At 43.3% G+C, this 14,994-nt stretch overlaps 1 protein-coding gene across 2 annotated transcripts in view; it reads left to right on the plus strand.

The window, feature by feature from the left end:
- The first annotated feature begins 1,972 nt into the window (after positions 1-1,972).
- The window catches only part of HEPH (hephaestin), a 30,512-nt gene continuing 17,490 nt past the window's right edge, over positions 1,973-14,994 (plus strand). Inside the window, exons 1-10 of one of the 2 annotated variants that reach the window (XM_054038782.1) lie at positions 1,973-2,036; positions 4,376-4,590; positions 7,199-7,443; positions 8,265-8,477; positions 9,007-9,186; positions 9,625-9,879; positions 10,536-10,704; positions 11,971-12,110; positions 13,244-13,375; positions 14,053-14,264. In XM_054038782.1, coding sequence (XP_053894757.1) covers positions 4,415-4,590; positions 7,199-7,443; positions 8,265-8,477; positions 9,007-9,186; positions 9,625-9,879; positions 10,536-10,704; positions 11,971-12,110; positions 13,244-13,375; positions 14,053-14,264 — 1,722 coding nt within the window. In that variant the 5' untranslated portion in view covers positions 1,973-2,036; positions 4,376-4,414. The remainder of the gene's footprint in view (positions 2,037-4,375; positions 4,591-7,198; positions 7,444-8,264; positions 8,478-9,006; positions 9,187-9,624; positions 9,880-10,535; positions 10,705-11,970; positions 12,111-13,243; positions 13,376-14,052; positions 14,265-14,994) is intronic. The other variant, XM_054038781.1, reaches the window with a different exon arrangement.

A 14,994-nucleotide genomic window follows, 5' to 3' on the forward strand; every position in this document is an offset into this window, starting at 1 on the left:
TCCTCACTGTGGAGAACCAGAATGTACTCACAAGGCACAGAATTTTTTTTTTTTTTTTTTAAATTCTCCATTATTTTTTCCAAGTCTTATTATTTTTGGAGGACTGACTTATGACTCTTCAGCACTCACAGTTAGCAATACTGCACATCTCACAGGTACGTTCTTTGTGGGCTGAGTCTAACTGCAATGCAGAGATTAAGCAAGAGAACTTGTTGAGCTTCACCAGTGAAACAACCCTACCAGCTCTTTTCTAATTGGTCTGTTTTTATAGACATAATTAGGACAGGAGTCAGCTAATCTGCAGTTGCAACGGTAGACAAGTGTTATAAAAACTTCCAGCCTTAGCAGCATTTGAATTCTCTACATCTGTAGTTTCTCTATTAAGCTATACGGTTTTCCTCATGTTCTGCAGCCAAGGCTGTGCTAGGGAACTAATTTAAAAACAAGGCGCTGGGACCTATTACTAGCATTAGGTAAAGGAGTTCTGACAGCTCAAGTGGTAGAAGCCTGTGTTTTTGCAGCTAAAGTACCAGGTTACGTAATCCCAGCTGCCCAGGCTTATGTGCATTAATAATATAATTGTTTCTGTTGCTTGCAGCAAATTAATTTAGCACACTGGGACCCACTGAGGCATTTTAACAAGTACGGCAAAGCAGGAAAGATGAACAAGGGGCAAAGTGGAAGAGGCCCCAGTACCCAGTTGGCATCTGAATGAAAGCATGAGAAAGAGAAAGAAAAAGAAAGAACAGGGAGCGTCTACTGTGTGGTATCTGTTATCTGCACTGCCTTTCTCCTATCATGTAATTAACTATATTAATACAATTTGTTTCCTCCCTGCCATAAAAAAAATACATATCTGGTTTCCTGTTTCATAATTAATCCTCAGATATGGTGCTATATGGAGAGGTTGCGGTAGCTTTTAAAAGCTGAAAGCAAAACAAACATGGATGTGCAGATATTATTTCTAAATGATGGGTAGGGCCCTACCAAATTCCCAGCCATGAAAAAAGTGTCACAGACCGTGATATATGGTCTCCCCTGTGAAATCTGGCTATTGTAAGTGGGTTGTAGTATTGCCACCCTTACTTCTGAGCTCCCTTCAGAGCTGGGCAGCCAGAGAGTGGTGGCTACTGTCCTGGAACCCAGCTCTGAAGGCATCATTTGGGGGGTGGGAAGGCAGAGCCAGCCTTATGTGTGGGCAGTGTAGGCAACCACCTAGTGGTCACACCATCCCCACCCCATACATACAGCCAGTTCAAGGCCTCTTTAACATCCCCCTTCCCCGCCGAACTCCGGGGGGGGGGAGCACCCTAGCCAGGGGCTCCTACCATGCACCAGGCTCCAGCTGCTAGTCCCAGCTGGGCTGCAGAGGGGCAGGAGAAGAGGAAGTCCTGCATGAGCCGCTCCCAGGGCCAGGTCAGACCTATCTCCAGCAGCAGCACAGAAGTAAGGGTGGCAGTACCATACCATGCCACCCTCACTTCCTTGCTGCTGCTGAGCTGGGTGCTCAGCCAGCAGCCACCGCTCTCTGACCTCCCAGCTCTGATGGCAGTGCTGCCGACAACAGCGGTGCAGAAATAAGAGTGGCAATACCACAGCCCCCTTACAATAGCCTTGGGACCCCCATATCGCCTTTTGGATCAGGATCCCCACGGTTACACCACCATGAAATTTCAAATTTTTAAAATCCTATGACTATGAAATTTACTAAAGTGAACTGCAAATTTGGGAGGGCCCTAATTATGGGTGATGCCTATGTGGGGCATTTCTATAGTATTTGTGACCGGAATATAGCCAGTCAGGCTGCTCACATCATGACTATTCAGTGTCTAGTACATTCCTGAGACAACCCACAGCCCAGACCTATCAATTAACAGCTAGGCATCTCCCTTCTTTATAACCTGGACTTTGCCCCCTCTGCATATATGGATATTTCCAGGTTCATTATTTCTACAGTGCTCTAGGCATTTAAAGAAGAGAGTCTCAGGAATGACTAACCCGTTCAACATTGCCTGTTTCTAACCCAGCTCAACAGAGTAAGTAAAACAGCAGATATCTTCTTTTTCTTGGGTAGAGGTTTCTTAGTGGTGGAAGTGTGACAGTCAAGACAGCGACTGGTTTAACTTGATAATATGGAGTTTCGCATGCCACAAGGAGAGAAGTAAAGAATAGTAGTTTTCTTCCTTTATATGCCTTTCTTATAGTATCAGAGAACAATGTTTGGCTTTAAGATGTTTAATGTATGTTTTAGTGTCTAAACAGATTTATTTATTTCAGAGGTGATTAGAATAAGGGAGTTGAAACATCTGTTTTCTCTCCTTTAGTTCATGGACCCAATTTTTTTTTTTTTAAACCACAAGTGTAAAATCAGGAATAACTCCTTAGAAGCCAATGGGGTTACACCATGGTAAAATAGGTGTGAGTGATAGCAGAATCAGGCCCCATGAATCTGAGTTGAGATAAGCTGTTTCACCATTTCATAGAAATGGAGCACAGGAACGTGTAGTATCCTAAAATCAAACCCCTACTTTGCTCCTGACCTGGTCTTTGAAACAAAGATCCCAAAGAGAGAGGCAATCTCAAAGATTCCATTTCAGGTTTTTGCCTTAGGGCTGGACAATTCACTGGAAGTTTAGTTTTAGGTGGACATCCATGCAAGTAAAATGTATTCAGTAAACCAACTAATGCTGTCATATTGGGTTTCTAGAACAAGTGACCCCACCTATAAGTGGCTCCTTTCCCAATCTGCTTTAATACCACTATCCATACTGGATATAAAATCCAAACTCACCCTCTTCCTGAAATCTGGTTGTGTGAACAAAATATAAAGATTAGCCCAAACCTTCTCTCAGATATCCCTTTAGGGCTACTGAATCACATCCCAGACATCCTCTCCCCTAGATAGCCACTGCCACCTCATTTATATCCAGGTGGCTAATGAGCCACTTCTTAGATGAGTCAACAGATTACCCTTTCTCCGTGATCAATGTTAATAGGGTAAGAGGTTTCAGGCTAATCCAGCTTCTTACACCATCTATTCCTCCTCTTGGCTGGTCACCGCTGCCTCTCTCTATTCAACATGACATTTGTGTGTGTGTTGAATAGCACATGTACAGTTTAGTTAACAAATTGGTTTGAAATCTATTTTAAAGAACAACATGAGTGTATGTAAACACAGTCCTTTAATTTCCAAGTAGCTAATAATTACCTTACGTGTGGCTTAGTGGATGGAGCAGTAGCGTGAGACCTTTGTTCTAGTCTTAGCTCTGCTAGTAGCATGCTGGGAGGCCTTGGGCAAGATATTTCACTTCTCTTTGCCTTTGTTTCCCCATCTATAAAATGGGTATGATACTTATCTCCTTTGCAAAGCGCTTTGAAAGCTACTGATGAAAAACATTATAAGACTTACATATTGTTGGATTGTAGAGTAGAAATTTCTCACAAGTTCAGAGACTGCTCTCAGTTGGAGCAGAGGAATGTGTGGGAACAGGTCACACATTTGGGTATACCACAAAGAGGGGTTTTCCAGCAGTGAAAAGCTCAGTCTTGTAAATTGAATGACTATCTGGGATTGATTAACAATCACTTCTGCCAGTTACCATTAATTTCTGGGGACAGATGAATTGGTTCAGGATTCTATCCATTAGCTCTCGATGTTAGCACAAGAGATAGTTGGAGAGCTAGTAAAGGCAATGTTAACCTATAGTGCTTTTTATTCAGAAGGACCCCAAAGCATATTAGAAACAGATTTAGAAGGACCACTTAACCCACCATAGCAGTTCAAACACCCACAGCAGAGCACAGTAGTTGTTTTACAGTGTACAGCAACATGACCCAAAACTACAGAACAAGCAGTTTAGAAGAATACGATCCAATGAAACACTTGAGAAAGTTGGCTAGGTCAGCATGAGAGATAGGGTTTTTTAGGCATGCCAAGCCTCTCTCCACTTTATAGGAATTACCCCAGTAGGCCAAGCCAATTGTCCGTAGTCCATTGCCCTGTCTCCTTCAGTGGCCAGTGTCAGATGCTGTTGAGGAAGGTATAACTCCTTCAGTACACTTTGCTGTATGTTAATAGACCAGGGTGTGTGTGTGGGGGGGATGGGGGGGATGGAGGATTTTTTTTCTCATCCTGGAGCCGGTGACTACCTTATGCTTGAAGCATGGGAGCTGAGAATCCTTGTAATTTCTCCATTCATTCTGGTATAATTAAATGGTGACCCCAGAACTTTTTACATGTTGATTCCTCCCCATGTTCTCAGAACATCCTGTACCTTCAAACCACACTGCCTAGGACTAAGTTATGAGAGTCAAAGCCTGCTTGTTGTCCCATTACTCCAGACTCTTTTTTTTGTTTGTTTCTTTTCCAAAAAAGCAGTTGCCTGCTCCTGAAGAGCCTTCACCTCGAGCTGGGATGGAATCTTGTTGGCAACTGCTGCCTCAGTCTCTGTTTTTCCTTCATTTGCTGCTGTTGCCCATCTTTGCTGAAGGTGCCACCAGAGTCTATTACCTGGGTATCTGTGAGGTGGAATGGAATTATGCTCCAACAGGGAAGAACATAATCACAGGCCGAAGCATTAAAGATGACCCGTATGTTTAACAACTATAAGTATTTGAGTCTAAAAAAGCAAATGGCTCCGGAGGTTTATGCAAGAAGTTTTATTTAGCAGGCAGTTGACGTTGTCACCTATCTGATCTTTATTGGCTTAATGGTTAACCTGTTTTTATCATAGGAACATAGAAATTATCAAGTTGGGAAAGGCCAATCATCAATCTAGTCCAATATACATTGACCAATTCCAGATACTTCTGAGGAAAGTGCAAACCCTTTAGAATGCACCCCATTGCACGATGCTGTATCATAGGGTTTATTTCTTATTCACCCTAGCTGGTGATCTGTTTATGTGCCTTGAAGCCTGAGAATTTTATGCCCTTATGTACACAGGCGGTTAGAGCTCGTCAAAAATGTATTTTGACAAAAAAATACCTTTTTGACTAAGTGGACATTTTTGCAAGAAAGCTTACGTTTTCATCAAAAATGTACAGTGTTTTATTGAAAACCCAAAAGTCTGAAAACTGAAAAAAAATTGGCTTTCAGTAATAAAAAAAAACATATTTGGTTTCTGGTTTTCAAAAACAAAAAAATAAAACTAAACCAAGTCTTTTAAATCACAACTTAAGAAAAATTCTGAAAAAACATTCTCTGAAAATGAAAATTGTGCATTTCCTGTTGAAATTTTTCATGGTAAATAAAATCTATTTCCTGACCAAGCTTTCTCAGTGCTACACTGTCACCATGAATTTTTTGTACAATTGGATCACTTATTTCAAAAAGCATATAGCAGAAATAGAAATGGTTCAGAGAAAGGCAACAAAAATGATCAGAGGCCTGGAAAGATTTTCAAATACGGAGATATTTAATAGGTTGGGACTATTTAGTTTATAAAGAAGACAAATAAGTGGGGACATAATAAAAAAAATATATAAAATAATGAATATTTTAGAGAGGGTAAAATCTTGTTTCTATTCACTTTCTCTCATAATAATACAAGAACAAAGAGACAGTCACTGAGATTAAACATAGAATTAGTCTGTGGAACTCATTTCCACAGGGAAATAAATAATAAAACTAGTTAAAAATTTTAGAAGGAAAAGTTTTTAGTTGAAAATATGGCCTAAGTTTGAAAATGAAACTAGATTTGCAGTAAACAGATTTTTTTCTATAACTATTTAGATCACACGTGCATCAGGCTGGCAAAATGTCAGTATTTTTCAGACACATTTTGAATTTGGGGGGGGGTAGAATAAATCACAAAAACTATTGAAAGAGCATCAGGGCTTTTCCTTTTGAAATGGAAACAGCTTCAACCTTTTGAGAGAGAGAGAAAGAGAGAGAGAGAGAGAGAGAGAGTGTGTGTGTGTGTGTGGGGGGGGGGGGGCAGGTGACCTTAGGCATGTCCCTTTCCCTCCCTGGGCCTCTAAAACAGGGATAATGATACTGATCTCCTTCACAAAGCACTTTGAGATGAAAAGTGCTAAATAAGAGCTACCATTTATTACACTACATTGTATAATTTTTATAAGATTGCATAAAATTTAAGTCACTCTTATCCCTTTTTAAAACATCTGCTCTAGCCCTGCTACATAGAAGAGCTGGCTGCAGGAGTGACTCTGTGGATGTGGTGCAGCTCTGAGCTGCATACCTACAGCTGCACCCTGCTCTATTAAGTGAATGACAAAGCTTGGGGTTGACTTCAGAGGTACAGCACTGAGCCCATGCAGAACAGTTTGTCTATTTGCCCATGTGCCAGGACTATTTTTATTGCTGCAGCAATGATGACTCCTAGGAAAAAATATCTTCACCGTCCTTGACCTGACACACTAATACTTGAGCCAAGATTCACCTATCATCTAGTAGGAAATGATAAAAAAAAAAGCAATCCACTGGTGTATTGACCGTTGGACACTTGTAAGAGGTTTAAACTCTGAAGGTTAGATATGTGCGGGGACACATCAGCCTGATCTGACTACTCTTTCCACTAATATTTCACATCGGCTTTTGACTAGAAACTCACCCTCTTTTCTTGTGTCAGTCCTTGTGAGAGCTCAAGAGATTTTTTTCCCCCTTGCAACTCAGGGAGCATAGCTCCAGTCTGCACTAGAATTAAGCACTGAAATAGATTTAAAGGATTAGAACAATAGGTAGGATGGCAATCACTAGGGCTCTCAACTTTCATTCTTTAGTGCATAAAATGATCACAAGATAAGAAAGAAATTTCCCACCATTGTATAGCATCCACAGTTAAATACATTTAGGGGGACTGTGTCTGGTCTTCCCCTGAAGCATTCAGCACTGACCGTAGCCAGAGACCGAGTCTCAAACTAGATGGTCTGATGTGCTGATCTATTACATTGTGTCAGTTCCTCTCATATTTTACAACACTCAAAAACCAGACAAGAGGAGCGAGGCCAGTGTTATTGTCCAGTCGGATTGCATTCCCAGCGCTGCCATAGGGTGCTGGAAGAGGAAGCACGATGCTGGACTAGGAGTAGGGATAGAGCGCTGGCATGGCAGAGACTCTAGGAGTCAGCTGAGAGAGCTACAATAGGTGTCCCTGTTATCACTACTCCCCATGTTATGCAGCTGAAGTGGATGGCATATTATTCACGATCTGTTATCCTGTTTTGAATTTAACAGAGAAGCCTCTACATTCCTCCAGTCTGGCAAGGACAGGGTGGGAAGCACTTACAAAAAATCTGTGTATAAGCAATACTCAGACTCCACGTATACAAGAGAGATCCCCAAACCTGCCTGGCTGGGATTTCTTGGGCCCATCATACGAGCAGAAGTGGGTGACACCATTACCGTGCACCTAAAAAACTTTGCCAACCGGCCACACACGGTCCATCCTCATGGCGTCTTCTACAAGAAGGACTCAGAAGGTAAATGAGCCCCTGCTGAGTTCAGATTCAGTTTCCCCACTGTGAATTTAGGAGTATATAGGAAAGCAAAGCCAGCTGAGAAGGGTCTTGTTTGGGTTGGCTCAAAGCAATATCTCCTGGAAAATTGGTATAGTTAGGTAGGCTTTAAGCAATGCCACCGGATGCAGGACTATCGGGTTCCTAAGCAATACGGTACCATCTGAGATGGACGCACTTTTTCCAAACATGAACTCCTTAACAGTATGTCCAAATTCCTTCCTAAAGAACACAATCTTAGTAACAGTCTCGTTGCCTGAATACAGGAGCTGAGGAACAGCAAGCTAGTAGCTAATAAATGTTTATAATATAGTGCTACGCATATTTAGATGTTTTTAATGTGATGAATCTTGTAGGTGCCACAGGAAAGATAGAATATCAGAACAGAGTCACTGTTTGAAATAGCCCCAGAGAATTTAGAAAGCAACTATTTCTGGGGTACTGCAGATTTGAACTGAAAACTTAGCACAGTTCTCTGTTTTCCAACGAGAATATAAAGAAGCAATTTTTAGAACATGGGACCACAAGTCACCTTTCTGGCTCAGCCACCAGCATACTGGGCAAAGTCACTTAACCACTTCTCTGTGCCTCAATTTGCCCATTGGAAAAATGATGATTACATTACTTATGTGGTGTGAATCTTAATTTGAAAGGTGCTACAGAAATGGTAAAAGTAACTTGCAGCTATCTGTGCTGTATCTAGTGTGAGAAATGCAGTACATGTTTATATGTTATATACTCTCTGCCAAACTTGAATGGATGCTGTGATTGCTCAATTATTCCAGGGTCCCTGTACCCCGATGTGTCCTCACAGGATCATAAGAAGGATGATGCTGTTCCACCAGGAGGGAATCACACATATACTTGGACTGTCCCTGAAGATCACAGCCCGGTGGCTGATGACCCAACCTGCTTGACCTGGGTCTACCACTCTCACACTGATGCACCGAAGGACATTGCTTCTGGGTTGATTGGGCCATTACTGACATGCAAAGAAGGTAAAACCTCAGGGGAAAGACAGCTCAGAGTTACAGCTTCACACATACTGAAGACTTTGCAATGATCTCAGTTATGATAAGGCAAGCAGTGATGCTTTGTTAGACAGTTCTCTAGTTCACGTGGAACTTATATGTAATCTGAGATAGTTCTCAATTTCTAGATTGATTGTTATTTCTTTGTTGCTTAGAGAGTTAGTACATTAACTTTAAGCTCTGTGGATCAGTTCAAATGCACAATTGGAAATTAGTGCAGGGATCTTATTCAAGACCCCATTTGTACATATTAAAAAAGAAAGAAAGAACGAAAAACAAACCCCCCAAACCTCCTCCAAACCTTACAGGATTTCAGCAAGAGTGACAACACTATTGAAAGATCTGGGAGTGCAGGAGGTGTTGTAAATCAGAAGTGAGACACATTGGAATTTAGGAATGGAATAGCAGGGAGTACTGCAGGTCTAGGGTGAGGTGCATTGGCAGACCTCAGTGATAGTCTGGGCTGGAAAATCACTCATCCTCTCTCTTGCCCTAGGAGCTCTGACTGGCACATCTCAAAGACGGCATGATGTGGACCTTGATTTCTTTCTCATGTTCAGCGTGATTGATGAGAATCTGAGCTGGCATCTGGATGAGAATATTGCATTATTCTGCACAGACCCAGAATCTGTTGATAAGGAAGATGAGGAGTTCCAAGTGAGCAACAGAATGCATGGTGGGTGCCACCTTTCACACTGGCTTTGCCCAGTCAATCTATGCCTGAGGAGCTGCTTCCCTGATACCGTGAAGTGCAGTCTCATCTGATGTGTGCAGGGATGGTTTGAGAAGCCAGTGAGACCTTGTGCTGAAAGATGCCCCATCGTAGGGGCAGCCATATCAGCACCATCAAAACAATCATAATTTTTGTCAGGGTTTTGGCTTTTACCTTCAGTGAATGTGTGGCCATTAATCTTATGTCCAGAATAAGATCCATGTTAGAAAATGATTTATGGAAGCAGGCTCACCGGGATTGGGCAGGAGAAGGGAAAGGTGTTCTATTGAGACCTTTTTTCTGAATGTCCCGTGTTTCTGTAATGGGACCTGCAGGATGGAGCTGTGAACCCTACCTCCACCCCCTTCCTGATCTCTGCTTCTGATTCACTTGGTTTTACAGCTATTAATGGTTATGTGTATGGGAACCTGCCTGAGATGACAATGTGTGCTGGGGATCACGTGGCATGGCACCTCTTTGGGATGGGGAGTGAGACTGACGTTCACACAGCCTTCTTCCATGGACAGACACTCACCATCAGAGGCCACAGGTCCGACGTGGCCAGCCTCTTTCCAGCCACTTTTGTTACAGCTGACATGATCCCCAGTAGCACTGGGAGATGGCTTCTGAGCTGTCAGGTCAACAATCACCTGCAAGGTAAGGCACAGTCTGGAATCTGTCCTGCACCCTGTGGCCTCCATTCACTTCCCCACTGTGGCCCCTTGACACTACGGGATGAAGCAGAACACTCTTGTGGGCAATGTCCCATGGTAAAAGGACTTCCCCTGCTGGGTAATCAATGGTTTGATCTGATGGCTCCCCCTATATTGCATAGAACTTGTGAGTTATAGCCACCCTGGTCTTTAATGTGCAGGTGTAGCCTACAGGGATTACAGATGCCAGATGTGACATCTCTTGTTCAGCACTGAATATCACAGGACTGGAGCAGCTGGTGGTGCTGCAGAAGGTGCTTTACATCAAAGTGGAGCACTGCATGCTGGGACCTGTAGTCTCTCCAGGCTGTACCTATATGGTACACATGGGGGTGGCTGAGGACTATTTTTGTCCACCGACCACCCTAATGCAATGCCCTGTATTTATGGTAGGAACCCATGCCTGCTGGAAAAGAAAACTCTCCCCTGTGAAGCAATTGCCTAAACACTCACTCTCAGCCATGCACAATTTGGGACAACTGGGCTCAGTGACTTGGGCAAAGGGAATGGGTGGTGCACTGTAGAAATAGGACCCCTGTCCACCTTCCATTCAGAGTGGCAGACAGGAGTTAAGTGTGCATTTGCTTCTCCCATGTGCAGCTGGAATGGAAGCAGTCTATGAAGTCAGACAGTGTTCTCAGAAAACTCCGGAGTCCTCCATGAACGGGACAGTTCGGAAATACTATATAGCTGCAAAGGAAGTACAGTGGAATTATGGACCCTCAGGGCTTGACCAGAGCACAGGGAAAAGTCTGCAGGAGCCAGGCAGGTAAGAGGGTTTTTGCATGCAAGGCACTGTACTAAATCTGTAGCCATTGTCTGGAATATGAGCTTGACAGAAACACTCTCAAGGAAATTTGGAACGCCTTTTTCAACGGAATGGTTTAACATGCAAGTCACGTAAATACATTCACAAAGCTTCCAGGTGTTCCAGCATGCTGTATGGTTGAGGGACACATCACAGTTGCCTCCAAGTTCCATCTTCACTCACTGTACTTGATTTAGCAAGAAGCCTGCAAGTTTGATAAAAGAATGTAGGTATGATTAAAAAAGCAAGTCCAGTGGCAGACACAGGATGGCATAGGTGGACTACAGATTTACATTCAGCTTCCATCTAGCCTTCTGTGTGAAATCTAGCAGCAAATGCAGAGCGATTGAAATGAATAGCTCTCTTGAGAGTTTTACATCCTTTCATTCCGAACAGCTGAAATAATATTTAGCATATATAAGGGTGTTTAATATTTTCAGAACATGTTGCAAATAGAAACTAATGAATTCTCACACCCATCCCTGGGAGGTGGTAAATGTCATGCCCATTTTTTACACATGGGAAAACTTGAAATGCACAGTGGTTAAGTGACTTGCCTAACACACCACACAGTGAACCAGTAGCAGAGCCATGGTTGGACCTCAAGAGTCCCAGGCTCTGTGCTCTCTCCACTAGACTCCGTGGCTTCTCCTGGAGGGCACATTTTGGAATTTTCCATTTCATTTCATTTTCTTTTCATTTCATGTGTGTTTCTTTTAGAGTTAGGATTGACACTACCTAAAACATCCCAATTCTCATAGTGCTTTCCTAAGACCTCCATGGAAAGTGTTGTTGAAGTGGTGTTGATTCAATAGAGGGCATCGTTCCCTCTGAGTCAGTACTGCAGTTTCATTTGATATACTACACTTGATCTTAGCTCATAGAGCGCCGAGAAGCATCCTGACCCCAAACTGTTGTACAGAATTGCTGTGTAACTATTAAACAGCGGCCATGTTCCACCAGAGAGTTGGCCGTGTTCCTGGGAAGAGTGAGCTGATCCCTACATGAAGTCTGTCTATCAGTTTGTAAAGGGCTTTGTCACACTCCCGGATGAAAAGTGCTACCAAACGGCATTATTATACTTGGCACTGCTGGGTTTTCAAAATCAGAGGTTTTGACTCAATTTGAAGGGCTGCAGAGCTGAGAGCTGCTGCTGTCACTGCTCTGATGGGGGCAGGGGAGTTTGCCTTTTTGTAAAAGGACATGAAATTTGTTCTCTGTGTTTAGCTCTTCTGAGCAGTTCTTCAAGCATAGCGCCAGGCGGATTGGGGGAACCTACTGGAAGGCCAAGTATGTGGAATATACTGATTCAACGTTCCGGGTAGAAAAACAACGGTCAGAGGAAGAGACGCATCTTGGGATACTTGGTAGGGATTGTCCGGCAACATAAACCCTCTCACAGCACCTTCTAGAATGATCTATCAGCACCAAAAATTCTGATTGGCTGGCACTGTCCCATAATTCCTAGGAGTAATAACTTCTGTGGTGGACGTGTTTCCTGCATGACATTACACTGCAGCTCTTTAGAGCAAGGAAAACCTATACTGGGGGGCGGTGGGGTGGTCTTGTGATTGGGGGGGACCCTGTATTGTTCTGCCACAGCAACCTTTGGAAGCTACCAGGAAGGGGCAAGGAACATATTATACCCCTATCTCTAACTAAACAAATCATAGCAAAGAGCTGGTCTGGCTGACCTTCTGATTATGTGTTTCTGACTGTGTCTTCGGGACACAATGCAAACCCCACTTTCTGCTTAGAAACTTCTTCCCGGGAGAAGCTGGCAGTGCTCTTTGTGATCAGATAATGCCGAGACAAAAGGAGTGGGACTTGGAGAGCGAATGAATCATGCATGGAGGGGCACAACATTAATTCCTTTGAATAAATTTTAGTACGGTCTATAATTTGAGCATTTGATGCCGAGATAATATTCTAGTGTGAGACACAACAGGAATGTGATAGATCAGAGTAGAGTAGATTAGATTAGCCCGTATTAATAGATTGATTTGTCTGGCTGGTTGGGGTTAGTTCTCACAGAGGCCATTAGGGAGACGAAAGGCCTGATCCGGTCCCACTGAAGTCAGTGGAGCTTTGGTCACTGATTTAAAGTAGGATCAGGGAGTTGTGAGTAGGAACAGGACATAAATCATGAGCGGGAATTCTCACTGCACCAGCTAAGGAGTAGGGGGTAGCTCTCCCTCACATTTAATCCCAGCCTTTTGGGCCTGGCGTAACCGCTTCACTGAATTCTCTCAAACTTCAAGCTATTTTACCTTTAAATAGTTCCCCCCTCCCTGCCCTGAATGCCAGTCTGCCTGAAGGGCCAGCAGTCCTACTTAGCATGGCCAAAACCAGACAGCTGGCACTTCTGCTATGCCCATTGTTGTTAGTCATCTGTGGCTGTGAACTCCGGGTAGAAAATCGTAATTGATAACTGGACAAAGCAGGCTATCTTGGAAATCACTCCATTGTCCTCTCTCTCTCGCTCTCTCTCTGTGCGCAGGTCCAGTGATAAAAGCTGAAGTGGGAGACACCGTCTTGGTGACATTTGCTAACAAAGCCTCTTGGCCCTTCAGTATCCAGCCCCATGGTGTGCTTTATGGAAAGAAGTGGGAAGGAACGTTGTACCATGATGGTTTGTTACTTCATCCCACCCCCTCTTTCTAAACGGAGGTAGTGACAACCCCTGTGGTGTGGTTCCACAGTCTGCAGCCACACCCCATTGGGTGGTGGTCCTCTCCGACCTCACTAGCTGAGCAAAGTGAGGCCTGCTCAGCTAGTGTACCATGAGAAGTGGGGTTGGTGATGCAGTAGGGGATGTTCTTCCCTTTGACCTATCACTGAATCACTGCCCACCGTGGCACCAGAGAGGAGGTGGTGCTGGAGATACTATCTCTTGGAGGAGAGATGAAATCATGGTGCTGACCATTTCTGGCCCCTAAAGATCCTGTGACACTTCTTTCAAGAGCAGAGGTATATATCCCTGGTCACACTGTAATTTGGGTAGCTATATTCCACCTACCAAAATTCTCCTGAGGATTTAATTGGATATATTTCTTTATTTCATGCCATCAGGCCTACCTCTGTCATGACACCTACAATAAATTTGCCCACACATGTATGTCCAGTAATATGTAAATATGACCCTACTATATTTCTGAGATATATAATGGCTGCCCCATTCTACCCCGGAGGTGGCTGTCCTTTGGTGGTGAGTGAAATGAATCACAGTAGCAGATGACACTGAAGTGCTGCAGAGCTTGCCAAAGGGGCTGTATACATGAATACATATCAGCATCTTGTGTTTTAAAGGTCTGTCGTGGAATGGGGCTTCAGTTGAGCCTCTCCATAACTTCACATACCACTGGACTGTACCACAGCACGTTGGACCCACTGCCAATGACCCTCCTTGCCTGACCTGGATGTACTCCTCTGCGATAAATCCCATCCGAGATACCAGTTCTGGCTTAGTGGGCCCTCTGGTGATCTGCAGACCTGGGACTCTCAACACCAGCAACAAGCAGGTACAGTCAGCTCTCCCACTGCAATGATTCAGGCTCTTCGTCCTGTGGTGAAGAAATAACTGGAGAAAGGAGACCCCAATAAAACCTTGGTAACTGAAATATAATTAAAAATACATGGCGGGGGGGAGGCCCACAGATTAGAATAAATGCATCTAGGCAGAATACGTGCGCTGCCTCAACCATGCCAACTTCATGCATCAAAGTGTCTTATGAGAGAAGCCTAACACATTGGATTCCTGAGGTATTTGACTAATCTAATCTTGGGGTTTAATTTAAGAGAAAGGGAAACCTTTTGCATTTAGGTGGATTTTGTCAAAATCCTTGGTCTGACCCTATACTGACAGTTATGGGATTACACAGGAATACATTTGTCCTAATATATGTAGGGCAGAATGCCCTATTCTTTTTCTTCCTCTTCTTCCTATTATTATTGAGAGGTGTGTGAAAAATTCACCACAAAATTGAAAATATTGAAAATCATTTTCATACTAAGTTGAAAACAGTCCCATTTTTGCTAAAGGTTTGTGCAATTTTTGCTTGAAAGATGGAACATTTTGAGTTTCAAATGGCGCTAAGTTCTACTCTAAACTCAGCCCATTTTGAGAAGAACTCAAATGAAACAGTGATTTTACAACAAAAGCACATACAGTGGATGGTGTTCTGCAGGCTTTTGTGATGTGGAGATAAGTGAAATCCTAGGACTGATTAACACTTTCCCTTGGAATTTAAT

This window comes from Malaclemys terrapin, chromosome 9 (assembly GCF_027887155.1).
Source record: "Malaclemys terrapin pileata isolate rMalTer1 chromosome 9, rMalTer1.hap1, whole genome shotgun sequence".
NCBI lineage: Eukaryota > Metazoa > Chordata > Testudines > Emydidae > Malaclemys > Malaclemys terrapin.